This window comes from Capsicum annuum, chromosome 4 (assembly GCF_002878395.1).
Source record: "Capsicum annuum cultivar UCD-10X-F1 chromosome 4, UCD10Xv1.1, whole genome shotgun sequence".
NCBI lineage: Eukaryota > Viridiplantae > Streptophyta > Magnoliopsida > Solanales > Solanaceae > Capsicum > Capsicum annuum.
The window spans coordinates 207003950-207017237 of NC_061114.1; the positions used below are offsets into that span (position 1 = coordinate 207003950).

Genomic DNA, 13288 nt, shown 5'->3' on the forward strand with positions numbered 1-13288 from the left:
ACATCAGCCATGCATGTGACGAAACTCTCAAGTGCCCGAGCCAGGCAGTAGAGTGAAATCTCTATCCTTCTGCTCTTCTTCTCAATTGCCAGGGCCAGACCAGTAGGGAACTGCAAAAGAGTTTTTATGTTATTTTTACAGAGGGAGAAGCGAATGACTGGTTAAGAATTAACTAATCAGTCCTATACCGTTCCCAGTGCTACCATGGGGACGTTACACCTCTTGAACAGCCTGAAGAGAATACATGTCCATAACCTAACAATAAAACAACGCATGAAGCTTTGAGATAACCAATCATTTGAAGCAAGAGTACTTAAAATTGGAGGGGGCTTAACCTTGTCAGACAAAAGGCCAGAAAAATGAGGAAAAATATTCATAACAAAGACAATAAAATGCAAATGCAACAAATCAAACCAGTTCTTACCAGGCAGATGAACAATACACAGAGAGAAATAGACTAGACCTTGCCGTACCAAGGAGACCCTTTGCCAAAATTGTGTTAGGTCTGCAAAAATTTCCTCGAAATGATGTAATAACTGGAGCTGAAGGGCTTGGAAAAGGAATGGGTGAAAAGCAATATGAACTATCATGATGGAAACGTACTTCCAAATGATAAATTATTCTTAGTAACAATTATGCTAAAATATTTCTCCTATAATGCTACAGATTTTATCAACCAATGGCTGATCAATGTATCCATGAGAAATGCGAGGAAGACAAGATTTGCCATTGATGAAACCAACATTCAGTACCTTTTCAAGAGGCCTTGACGATGTACAATGAATGCAGGAACTAAATAAACTGGAAGGTAAACTGGCAGAGCTCTCTTGTAAGCTTGAATTAGAAAAGAAATAAAATGTTCACCACATCCTTGATTCTCGTGTACTATCTGCATGAACATCCAGGGAAAACAGTGCTTGGAGATCAACAATATCAGCATGTCGATTAAACTCTTACAATCTTTGATTACTATGAATCCAAAGATTTCAAGAAGGTAGTGGCACCTACTTTAGGCAAACACATGAAACACAATTAAGTCTATTATTGAGGCCAATACAACAGGATGTTTGGTTTTGTCATAACATATACAGGCAGAGCAAAAGTAAACTAAAGGGTAATTGCATCATCCAGTTACATCCTCAAATGAAAAATCAAGAAGCTACAGTTTTTTTTGTGACAACGCATAAAGTGGCTACAGCACTGCAGGTATTTTTATTCATATGAAGCAAATCAGTGACTCATGCACCATAATTGGAACTATAAAGCAAATTAATGAACAAACTTATCTTGTACTTAATAGTTTCAAGAACTTGTCTGCAGAATTGATATTCCACACATATCAAACCTCATATAGTTCTCCTCTTCAACTGGGTATTCACTATGACAATTAAATCAGAACTGTACCTTTTGCTGTAATACAACTCGAAATACGTTTCACATAGCCCCGAAATACCACACGAAAGAAGAACGGAAGATATATCATAATTTCTGAACAGAGTATAGCACACAAAAGATAGCGAACAACACATTCTCCACGAACACATAATAGCATCCAGATGTTGCATTTGTCATCATTATCTCTAAAAAGAAAGTACTTGATTATCAAGCGTGCTGGTTTATTGAAAAGCAAAGGGTAATAATAAACAGCAAAAGTGGAAAACGATCTATGATATTGTAAAAATACATAAATCTACAAATCAGTTTCTTCTAAATCATAAAGTAGTAACTACATAAACTTACTAGAGATAGCCAAAGTCATCAATTAACAAACCCTTCATAAAAAGATATCACTCAAGTCCCAAGAACCCTTCTTGTAATCTTAAAAATTTGTTGATTAAAACCTAACCTAGAATTACCCAGACAACCTAAAAAGATTTAAGAATGCAGAACAATAAAAACAGAGGCACGAAACAATTCCCAGCCAAACTTCCAATTTCAAGCTGTACACAGTAAATACCTTAAACTCCTTTTCCCCCAGCATTTTATAAAGTAGCAAACCCAACTAAAATAGAAAACAGCATTCATATTTGGACGACTTTTCCGGCCAAAGGACAGGAAACTATGACATACCGAGCAGGGTACTTTCATTTGTGGATCCAGTTTAATGTCAATACCATTTGACTTGTAATGATTCTCTATTGCTTCCAAATTCATGACAGAGTTCCCACATGCCAGGTCTTTCACACCCTGCAGAATAACCAAAGCTTTGCCACCGTGTTTGTTAAGAAAGGATTTGTAAGATGGATGCAGACTATCTTGCTTCAATATATAAGCAGACCTGACAGAAAAAAAAAAATGCAGTATGAGAGCGAAATATTGCTCATAAGGGGATAGGCGTCTCAGATTCAGAATATGCAAATCAGTCTTCTGAGTAAAGCAGGTTTTGAATTTTGAACTCTCTACCTTTTAATCAAAACAATAGACTCGTCAGGAAAAAGATTTTTTTAATCTTTATTGTAACACCTATGACAAACAGGTGTTTAGACAATTACTAGTAGACAAAAGTTTGGGTAATTTCTTCAGGAAGTTGTAATCACAACTAATCCTACGGAGGCACGAATTTATATCTTTTCCATACAAGTAACATATCTATAACATAAGCACTTTCTGCATACACTGTGAAATGCTAAAACTGACTTCTTGTGTATATATTGCATCACTTCATTTGAATATTACAGATTGACCTTTTCTTGCCGTTGCTAACAAAATACACCCCATCTCCCACATTATCAGCAGAAGACAAAGTTATATGGCTGACAAAGCTAGCTTGGGTCAAAATAGGAATTCCATTTGGGCTATGGACGACAGACCAAACAGTTACTTCGGCTCATTGTTGAGGTACATTATCCTTGAACTATTGTGCTTCTGGATGACATACATGCAAAGACAGTAGTATGCTCATGAAAGGTTTTGCCTTGTATAAAGCCTTTCCACATAAGATACATTGAAGTACCAAGCTTATAACAGGACAGGGTGAGTCTCTAAAAGATCCTGGAAGATATCAGAGATTTGTTGGCATACTCAAGTACCTTATGAATCACATGCCCAGACATCTCATTTGCTGTTAGTGTAGTTAGTCACCTTGTGATAACCGCTGGAATGCTGTGATTCGCATCATGCGGTATATCAAAAGCTCTCCCCGGCAGGGTTTCCTGTATGAAGACAACGGACACGCACCTATTGTTGGGTATTCTGATGCAGATGCAGATTGGGAAGGATCTCAGGCGGTCTCACTTCTGGTTATTGTGTTAATTGGAGGCAATCTAATATCTTGGAAAAGTAAAAAGCAAGCTGTCGTAGCTAGATCAAGCGTAGAGGCAGAGTATTGAGCTATGGCACTGGCTACGTGTGAGCTTAAATGGTTGAGATAGCTTCTCTAAGAATTGAAAATGGTAGGAGTTGAACCGACGAAATTGTTTTGTTATGACCACGCTGCACTGCATATCGCTTCTAATGTCGTGTTTCATGAAAGAACGAAGCACACTGAGATAGATTGTCACTTCATTCAAGAGAAGATTGAGTCTGGATACATCGCCACAAATTTGACAACTCAAAAGAAAACTAGCAGATACTTTCACAAAATCACTCCGAGGATCCAGAATTGACTATATTTGTGGCAAACTGGGAGCATATGACTTATACGCTCCAGCTTGAGGGGGTAGTGTTAAATATGGTATAATTAGTTTAGACATGAGAATATATGGTATAATTAGTGTAGATCTGAGAATATATGGTATAATTAGTGTAGATCTGAGAATATTTGCTAATCTCCAGAATCAAGCAATTAGGAGATTGTATAGTATTTTCTTACTTTCTTTCCTTATTTACATTATCTGTAAGAACTATTTAATCCCATGAACATGGGGAATAATCAATCAATAATTCCCAATATCTCTTCTCTCCTTTTTCAATTTCACAGCTTCCATTAGAACAATACCAAAGACAATCAATCTGATATATATCAAAATATAAGGGTGATTTCCAATCAACAAGTCAACTTCATCCTCCAATTATTCAAGGTCGCCTTTCATTCTCCACTAAATTGGATAAAAAGTTTTAGGCAATGACCATTTCTAGAAGATCTATTTGTTTATCTTTGACTTGGAAAGTACCTAATTTCTTGGCTAACTTTTATATGAAGCCAAATCAACATGATTGAACCAAGCATGCTTAATCTCAATTTCTAAGCACTGCAAATTACATCACGTTCAGACGGAAGAAACATTTACTTGTTCATGACATTACAGTTTATCAAACAACGCAGTGCTAACAATGAATAAAAATTGCAGCTTTACATGGTTACTTTTCATTTATGTTTGACTTGGAAAGTAACAAATTTCTTGGCTAACTTTTATATGAACCAAATCAGCATGGTTTAACTTAGAACCCAGTATGCTTAATCTCAATTTCTAAGCACTGCAAATTACATCACGTTCAGAAGGAAGAAACATTTACTTGTTCATAACATTACAGTTTATTAACAATGCAGTGCTAACACTGCATAAAAATTGCAGCTTTACATTGTTAAGAAGGAAACTAGATCGCGTGGTTATAATAATGTTTTATATATGGATAACATAAGGAGTATATGCATATATTGTTCACAATAAGGAAAAAAATCATTACTCGGTATGATTTTATATGAAATTAGGTCCCCACATAAGGAGAAAAACAATGCTTACAGGATCTGTGAAGAGGATAGACACATAAGGAAAATGTCTCCATGAGCCCAAGTTAAAGGCTTGCATATGCGCCCAAACCGCTTACTTTTTATTCCACAACGGGATGCCAACACAGTCGCGCGCATAAGAATGTAAATCGCCAAGCTAGTGTGTTGTGTGTTACCGGTAAGAAGCATAGATGGCCCTGCAATTGCACCCGCTAGAAATGCTCTCCACTTAGCTGTCCTGAATTTCAAACAAGTTTCTCCTTAATCTACTGTTAGGTTAATCATCACACCAACTCTCAAACAGATCAAAGTTTCCTGATTTTCACATACATATACCGCAAACAATACATAGATAAGTTATAAGTAAAACATTAGTTATATCTATTTCACATGTACATAATTATATTTGACAAACTGAAAGTATCTGAATTTAACACACACGTACATTTACAAAATTATACATACAAAAGTGTGTGTATTTTTATTTTTATTTTGACAACCGTGGTATCCAGACCAGCTTGCGAGCACCTCGACTAATTCCACATGATACCTTCTCTATCCACCAAGGCTAGAACATATATAAACAAATCAGCTAATGTGTGTATCTATATGACGTACCTTCGATGACCTCCCACAGCAGATACAATTTCATCAACAGATACAAATGTACCAGAAAAAGTGCCCAGGAATAAACCATATCTTAGCGTTTCCTTTAAGGCCAACACTATATCTTCCTCACTCGATACCATTTGCACTTTCCTAAACAAAAAATCAAAAATCAAACACAAATAAGCTAAACATAAATATCAAACTTAGATCTAAACACTTTCCAAATTCAAAAACAATGAAATTTACTTCGAAAATTTTCTCCGTCCTAGCCGAGATAGAACAGCAAAAATAGCAAGGCCACCTTTAAGCCCAGCACCAATAGTAAATCCTTTAACAGAAGCACTATAGATTCTCCAAAGCTTATCGTAATCTTGAACCGGATAAGATTCAAGGCTAAGTAAGGAACACGAGGAGGAAGAAGAAGGGAGAGTCGATCTCCGGCAATGCTGGCAGTTTTGGATTTGATTTTCATTGTCGCCGGAGGTGGTAGAGCATGTGCATCGGCCACAGGCGGAGGTGTCAGCTCCGTCGCTGGACGGCGGCGGCATAGCGGCGGTGGAAATGGGAACGGAAAGGAAGGAAAGGAACTATGTGATTATCGAATGGGTATAAGTGAGAGTGTTCCACGTACCATTGTGGAGACTTTTTAGCAGTTGATGAGAGGATGACAGTTTTTAAAATTGTTTTAATTTTATTTTCTGATCTATACTCCCTTGTTTATTTTTATTTATTCATGATATTAAAAATAAATATTGCTATTTGAAAAATAAATAAATAATTTATTAATTTTTATTTATTTTCTCTTTACTATTAAACACTATTGATTATTTTTTAAATATTAAATTTATTATATCAAAAAAATCATAAGGTAAAATTATTTATATTATTTATTATTTCTTACTACCTCCTTCTAATTTTAGTTGTAAAGAATGAATTGATCATACCTATACAATCAATAATTGTTAATGACCGAGTCACTATTCACTCAATTTTTGGGTTATAATCACTATGTAGGAGAGATGGTCGAGTGGTTTAAGGCGTAGCATTGAAATTGTTATGTAGGTTTTTGTTTATCGAGGGTTCGAATCCCTCTCTTTCCGCACTCTCACTTAATTCACTAATGTTAATGACCAAAATGTATCAAATAGCAATAAAAAAATAATTTCAACCATTAGACCTTTCTTTGTTATATATTCTCTATTCCTTGTTATTTTCGAAAAAATAATGAAAAGAGTGGACAAGGAACTCAAAGCAAGGGCTTTCGTGTAACTCCTGCGCCTTTGCTTCTTACTTTATCTTACTTAGTGAAACAACCTTTTTCGCGCCAGGTGCTTAACTTCTTCCTAAAATAGAATATTAAAAAGTTGGTAAAATTCGCCCCTTGTTTCAGTCAAAATAAGTCCTCGAGATCTGAGACACTGGCTTCCGCCAACACTGAACAAATCGTCGTTGATTAAGAGGATGACGTTTTTTAAAATGTTTTATTTTTTGCTCAGCATTGTACTTTCTCCATCTATTTTTACTTGTCCGCGGTAATAAAAATAGATGTTAAAACATATTATCTTGTTCAAAGAATCAACAGATAATTTATCCCTTTCTATCAATTTTGTCCTTGCTATTATATACTACTATTCATTACTCAATACATAACCCAAAGTATTAAATTTATTATATTCAAAGAGTGATATGGTAAAATTATTCATATTATTTATTACTTTTTGCTTCCTCCGTCCACCAATAGTTGTTAATTATTTATTATACAGAAAGGTGAGTTAGAGGATGACCAAGAGTAATGTAGTCATTTCACACTAATACTCAATAAAATTCTAGAAGTCCCATCTCTTTGCTCTCTTTCACCATTTCTAGATATTTAAAGATTTTTGTTTAAGTTTATTAACATTATAAGTAGAATAATTTTTATGAACTTATTACAAAATCTAATTCTATCTTTTATGATATTATTTAATTATTACATGTATTAAGTATATATGTATATTTAAGTTTTACTTATCTCTTATTCTTAATTGTGTACATGGATAACGAGTTTTGTAATTAATTATTATTTTTAAATTATAATTTAATTACAATATAAATAGATGATCTTTTAGGAATTTATTATAAAATACATCTCTATTTTTATTAATTATTTTTATTAATTATATCAAAATATATCTATAAAACTATCACTCTATGATTTTTACTTGTATAAATAAATATTAAAATTTTATTATTATTTAATAATTTAAAAACAAAATTGTTCATTCATTTCATTATTAAACATCAATAATGAATGCACTTAAGTTACTATTTCTCGCTTTTATTTTCTTTTTTCCTAATCAATAGTGCTTATTTTTTCCTGCAGAGATTTGTTATATAAATGTTTTAAAAAGTCATGATTTGAAGAAGTAAAAAAAGAAAAAGATTGGCTATGTAAGGGAAAATAGACATTTTAAAAATTTAGGATAAAAAAAAAAAGAAAATGTCTACTATTCAATTTGGGAAAATGTTAATTTTAACGTAAATTTGAGAATGTAAATAATTTTTGAGCAACTTGCACAAATTTATAACTATAGAAGCTAATTGCTTTCTCTCTTACAACTTTAGAATATTACATAAAATTTTATGAAAAGGTAGGCGGATATTAGAGAGCCAAATATATTGTGATTTCTGATACATGACCAACTAATGTTGAAAATTTGAATTAATCAAAACCTTTAATATAAGGCGAAAATCAAGTAAAATATTTGTGTTTGATTAATTTCATTTTATTACTCTTTAGAATAAGTTCGTTAATTTCATTAATATAAGACATATATATATATATATATATATATATATATATCTTGGTAATGTAATTTGATTAATTTTATTTTATTATTATTGTAATAATAATAATTATTATTATTTAAATATTAAATTCATTAATCTGATGTATCTATTATCAATTTGATGTATCCAACAAAGTAAACACTTAGATACATGTGTATACAACTGTGCACGCGCGCGCATAGACACACACACACACATATATATACTAGGTTAACCGCACGTGCCTCACACGTATAATTTTTGATTGTTTAACATTAGAAGATTCTGTCTATTACGAAATTTTTAATGAAGTGCAAAAAATTCAAATCACTTCTCAAACATTTTACACAATTTAATCTAATAATGTAATAACATATATTTTATGATAAGCATATATATATTTTACCACCAGAAGTTTCATGCAGTATCTTTTTTTCTTATTGCTAGAGGCTAAGAGAAATACATCAATTTAAACCATATTTATAGTACGATTATTTGTTAATTATATTTAAATTCTTTTCTTATTTATAGTTAAATCTTTAGAAATTCTTTGATTACATACTTCTTACTTGCTTAAAATTTTTAAAAATTGTGTGCTTCTTACATTTTTTTTATTCCGACACTTTCATATTTATTTTTAGATTTTTTGAATCTTCATAAAATCAATTTTAATTTATTTAGAATTCTTAAATTAATGAAAACTATATTAGTTGTCATTAATTCTGATGACTTCTAACAAGGAAAGATTTTACTATAAATATTTAATTAATTTTTAAATCTTAAATATTAAAAAAATAGTGAAAAGATGATTTTGTCTAAATTAGAGATTTTTAATGAAGGGCAAAAGGTTCAAACAATATTTTTAAGATCCTTCGTACTTTTAATATATTATAGATATATCATGAACACATCCTAACTTCTTAAATACATAAAAATTGATGGACTTTAAAATCGGATGGATACAAATACATTCATACGTATCGTCAACACATACTAACCTATTTTATTATATTTTATTTTTTATATAGAAAAATGAGTTAAATGACGGTAAGGGTAAAAATGTCATTTCAACAACTCTTAATTTATATTTGTGACTATTCTCAAAATTATTTTGTGAAATTATATATTGGATATGTTGTTGTATCAATTAAAACTTAACATTATTTTAATAATTAATAATATTGTAAAAGTAACAATTTATGTGCAAAAAATAATGAAGAAAGAAGTACAAGAACCATGTAATTAAAAGATCTACCAAAGGAAATAAAGAAATTAGGAACACTGTTGAAAATTCATTAAATATACTATGTGATTTTTTACTTTCTTGAAAAAAGTATATCTCACGTATAATTCAATTCAGTCTAACAAATAAAATTATATTTTAATCATAATAAATTTATATCATTATGCGATATAGAAAAGCAAAAAAATTTAGATTCTTAGTGCTTTAGAATATTAAGAAATGAATGTTCTCATAATAGATACCAACAATACTAGAAAATATTTGAGAGTTTGGTAACTTTATTTTATTTATGCTAAAATTTTAATTGATACCAGTAGAATATTGATCAAAATGCAATATCATATTTTTATATTAAACTTTTATGGGCCCTTCATTATCTAGTTTCTACTATATATAAAGGAGAGTTGAGCACGACCAAGGGCAAACTTGTAATTATACTCATTATCAAGGGCAAAAGGTCTTTAACTTGAAAATATCTCTTTCTTCACTCTTTTTTTCAAGCTTCTTGATATAAAATAAAAATACCTTACAAACATGCTATTTGTATATCGCTATACATCTTAATGCTATATTATAACACATTATATTTTTACCTAGGTTATTATGTTCTGTGATCTTCTTTATTAGTTAACTTTCTTATTTCTCCCTTGAAATATCAAGACATAAGTTTTTCCCAAATTGATTCCTACTATTTCAAGAATATAAATATTCTTAATTTTTCATTTGAACAAATTCCTATTTTGAACATAAATTTTTATTACTATATATAAGGGGGAATCAGGAATGTAACTTTTTGGTAGTCCTTAGTTATTCTAACTATGTCTTACCAACTAAAAAACTTTATTTTAAAGGAGAAGTTAGCTTTTTGGTAGTCCTTAGTTACATTTCAAGTATGTCTTACCAACTAAAAAACTTTCTCTTAAAATATTGTCCTTATATTTATCTTTTATTACTTTCTACACTACATAAAAGTTAAAGAATTTTCTAGACCTTTTTGGTAAATACATGATCTCTTAAACTAACTTTTTGAAAGTGATGTCACATGTACTATTTTAAATAAATTTAAATTTATAATTTGAATCCCCTTTCACGAAATATTAGATTGTTCATGTAGAACTAAAATTATTTTATATTTTTATGTGGTAAATGCTGAAATTTTTTCTTCATGTATTTATTTTCTTACATTTTAAACTTTCTAAGTATAAATTTTGACTCTGCCAAAATTTTTAATACTCCAAACTTTTAATATTTGACTTTTTTGCTCAAGAATCTCCTTTCACGAAATACTAGATTGATTATATAGAATTAAAATTATTTTATATTTTTATGTGGTAAATGTTGAAAATATTTTTATGTGAATGTTGAAGTTTTTTCTTCATATATTTATTTTTTTATATTTTAAACTTTCTAAGTGAAAATTCTGATTCCATCAAAAAAATTTAATACTCCAAGCTTTTAATATTTTAATTTTTTGTTCAGAAAATACTATCACGCATGAACTTGGTGGGTTAAAATTTAAAGTTGTTAACCTATTTAAAGATATTTTTTTATTCATTATCAAATAAGTTTACAAAACAAATCATTAAATCAGTCTGTTAGTGTTTTTACTAGAAATAAAAAAGAATCACATATATAATATTCATATAAGGCTTCAAACACACAATTTTTATATTTACTTATGAATTGTAGCTGTAATCACAATTGATGTGCATGTCAACTCGCGAAACAAATATTTAAAAGAAAAACTTTCTTAAAAAAATTAAAGTGCATTAAATGATCAAAGTAAAGAAATTTTACTATATTATATAAATATAATTATATGCAAGCTTTCATAAAAATTGAGATTTGTAATCTTAAAAATAAGATATATAATACGCCATTCATTTCTTTTTATTTGCTTCATTTGGGATGTGCTTGTATTCCTAAATATTTACTACTTTAATCTTGCAAATAGTTTGAATAAAATGTTCCTATTATGCCCTTGTTCAATAAATGTAGCCATTATTGATTTGGAAAGAGGTATAAAATTTAATTAGGAGTATATTAGTGGAATTACTTTTAATTTTATAGGAGTAAGAGATTAAGGTGTGTGTCCAACCCAAATAGAGCAAATAAAAAGGAATGAAGAGAGTACGATATAATAGATAAATTAACCTTCTTGTAAAATAACTTTAAAATAATATTAAATAATATATTTTTTTAATCCCTTTATTGAAAAAATTTAACTCCACCAATATTCATTTGATTTGTGCTCTATTTTTTTATAGATAATTTTCAACTATCAATTATGTATCTTTAGTTATTTTATATTATTTCATTATGAAAATGAATGTATGATATGTTTATATGGATAAGAACAATCTCTTATCTCCTTAATATAAATACACTATTTACTTTTATTTGTATAGTATATTAGGTAAAAGAATCATATTTTAATAAAATATTGATCGTAAGATTTTATAAAAAAACTGTTAATCTATTAACACTTATAATTTTAATTTATCCTCTTGTATAATTTTCAAATAAAATTCAAAAATAAAAATATTAAAATTAATTATTTAATTCAAGAAAATATGTTTGACCTGATGTTAAAATAATCATTGATTTATATTTTTTATTTTAATTAGCGAAATTCAAATAAGTTGTAAGGTACTGTTTAATTTTATAAAAATAAAAAAATATTATTTTTTAAAGTGTGATCTTTATTATCATTTTCTATCATTTTATTTCAACATATTAATTTAATTTTTAATAAACTAATTAAACATCAATAAATATATTTAAAACGCTAATATTGGGCTCATAAAGCGGGCCTTCATTATCTGGTTTTATTTATTATATAGAATGGTGAGTTAGAGGACGAACAAGGGCAATATAGTCATTTCACACTAATACTCAATAAAATTTTAGAAGCCTCATCTCTTTGCTCTCTTTCACCATTTCTAGATATTTAAAGATTTTTGTTTAAGTTTATTAACATTATAAGTAGAATAATTTTTATGAATTTATTACAAAATCTAATGTTATCTTTTAAGATATTATTTAAGTATACATGTATTAAGTATATATGTATATTTAAGTTTTACTTATCTCTTATTCTTAATTGCCTAAATGGATAAACGAGTTTTGTCATTAATTAATATTTCTAAAGTATAATTTAATTACAATATAAATGGATGATTCTTTAGAAATTTATTATAAAATATACCTCTATTTTTATTAATTATATCAAAATATATCTATAAAACTATCACTCTATGATTTTTACTTGTATATATAAATATTAAAATTTTATTGTTATTAATAATTTCTTTTTAAAAAATTGTTCATTCATTTCACTATTAAACGTCAATAATGTATGCACTTAAGTTACTATTTCTCACTTTTCTTTTTATTTTTCCTAATCAATAGTGCTTATTTTTTCCTGCAAAGATTTGTTATATAAATGTTTTTTAAAAAAATCATGATTTGAAGAAGTAAAAAAGAAAAAGATTGGCTATGTAAGGGAAAACAGACATTTTAAAAAGTTAGGATAAAAGAGAGAAGATGTCTACTATTCAAATTGAGAAAATGTTAATTTTAAAGTAAATTTGAGAATGTAAATAATTTTTGAGCAACTTGCACGAATTTTATGACTATAGAGGCTAATTACTTTCTCTCTTACAACTTTAGAATATTACATAAAATTTTGTAAAAAGATAGGCGAATATTAGAGAGCCAAATATATTGTGATTTCTGATACATGACCAACTAATGTTGAAAATTTGAATTAATCAAATCCTTCAATATAAGGCGGGAATCAAGTAATATATCTGTGTTTGATTAATTTCATTTTTTTACCCTTTAGAATAAATTCATTAATTTCATTAATATAAGACAAAAACACACACACACACACACATACATACATACATACATACATATATATATATATATATATATATATATATATGTATGTA

At 28.9% G+C, this 13288-nt stretch overlaps 1 protein-coding gene across 1 annotated transcript; it reads right to left on the reverse strand.

Moving 5' to 3' along the window:
- On the reverse strand, positions 1-5955 carry LOC107867507 (the record flags this gene model as incomplete). The annotated part of the gene is given in 8 exon segments (XM_016713780.2): positions 1-110; positions 189-255; positions 425-505; positions 753-889; positions 2071-2278; positions 4683-4907; positions 5288-5428; positions 5525-5955. Coding segments are annotated over 8 exon segments (1271 nt in total), but the record flags the coding sequence as incomplete, so codon positions are not given.
- Between the last annotated feature and the right edge of the window lie 7333 nt (positions 5956-13288).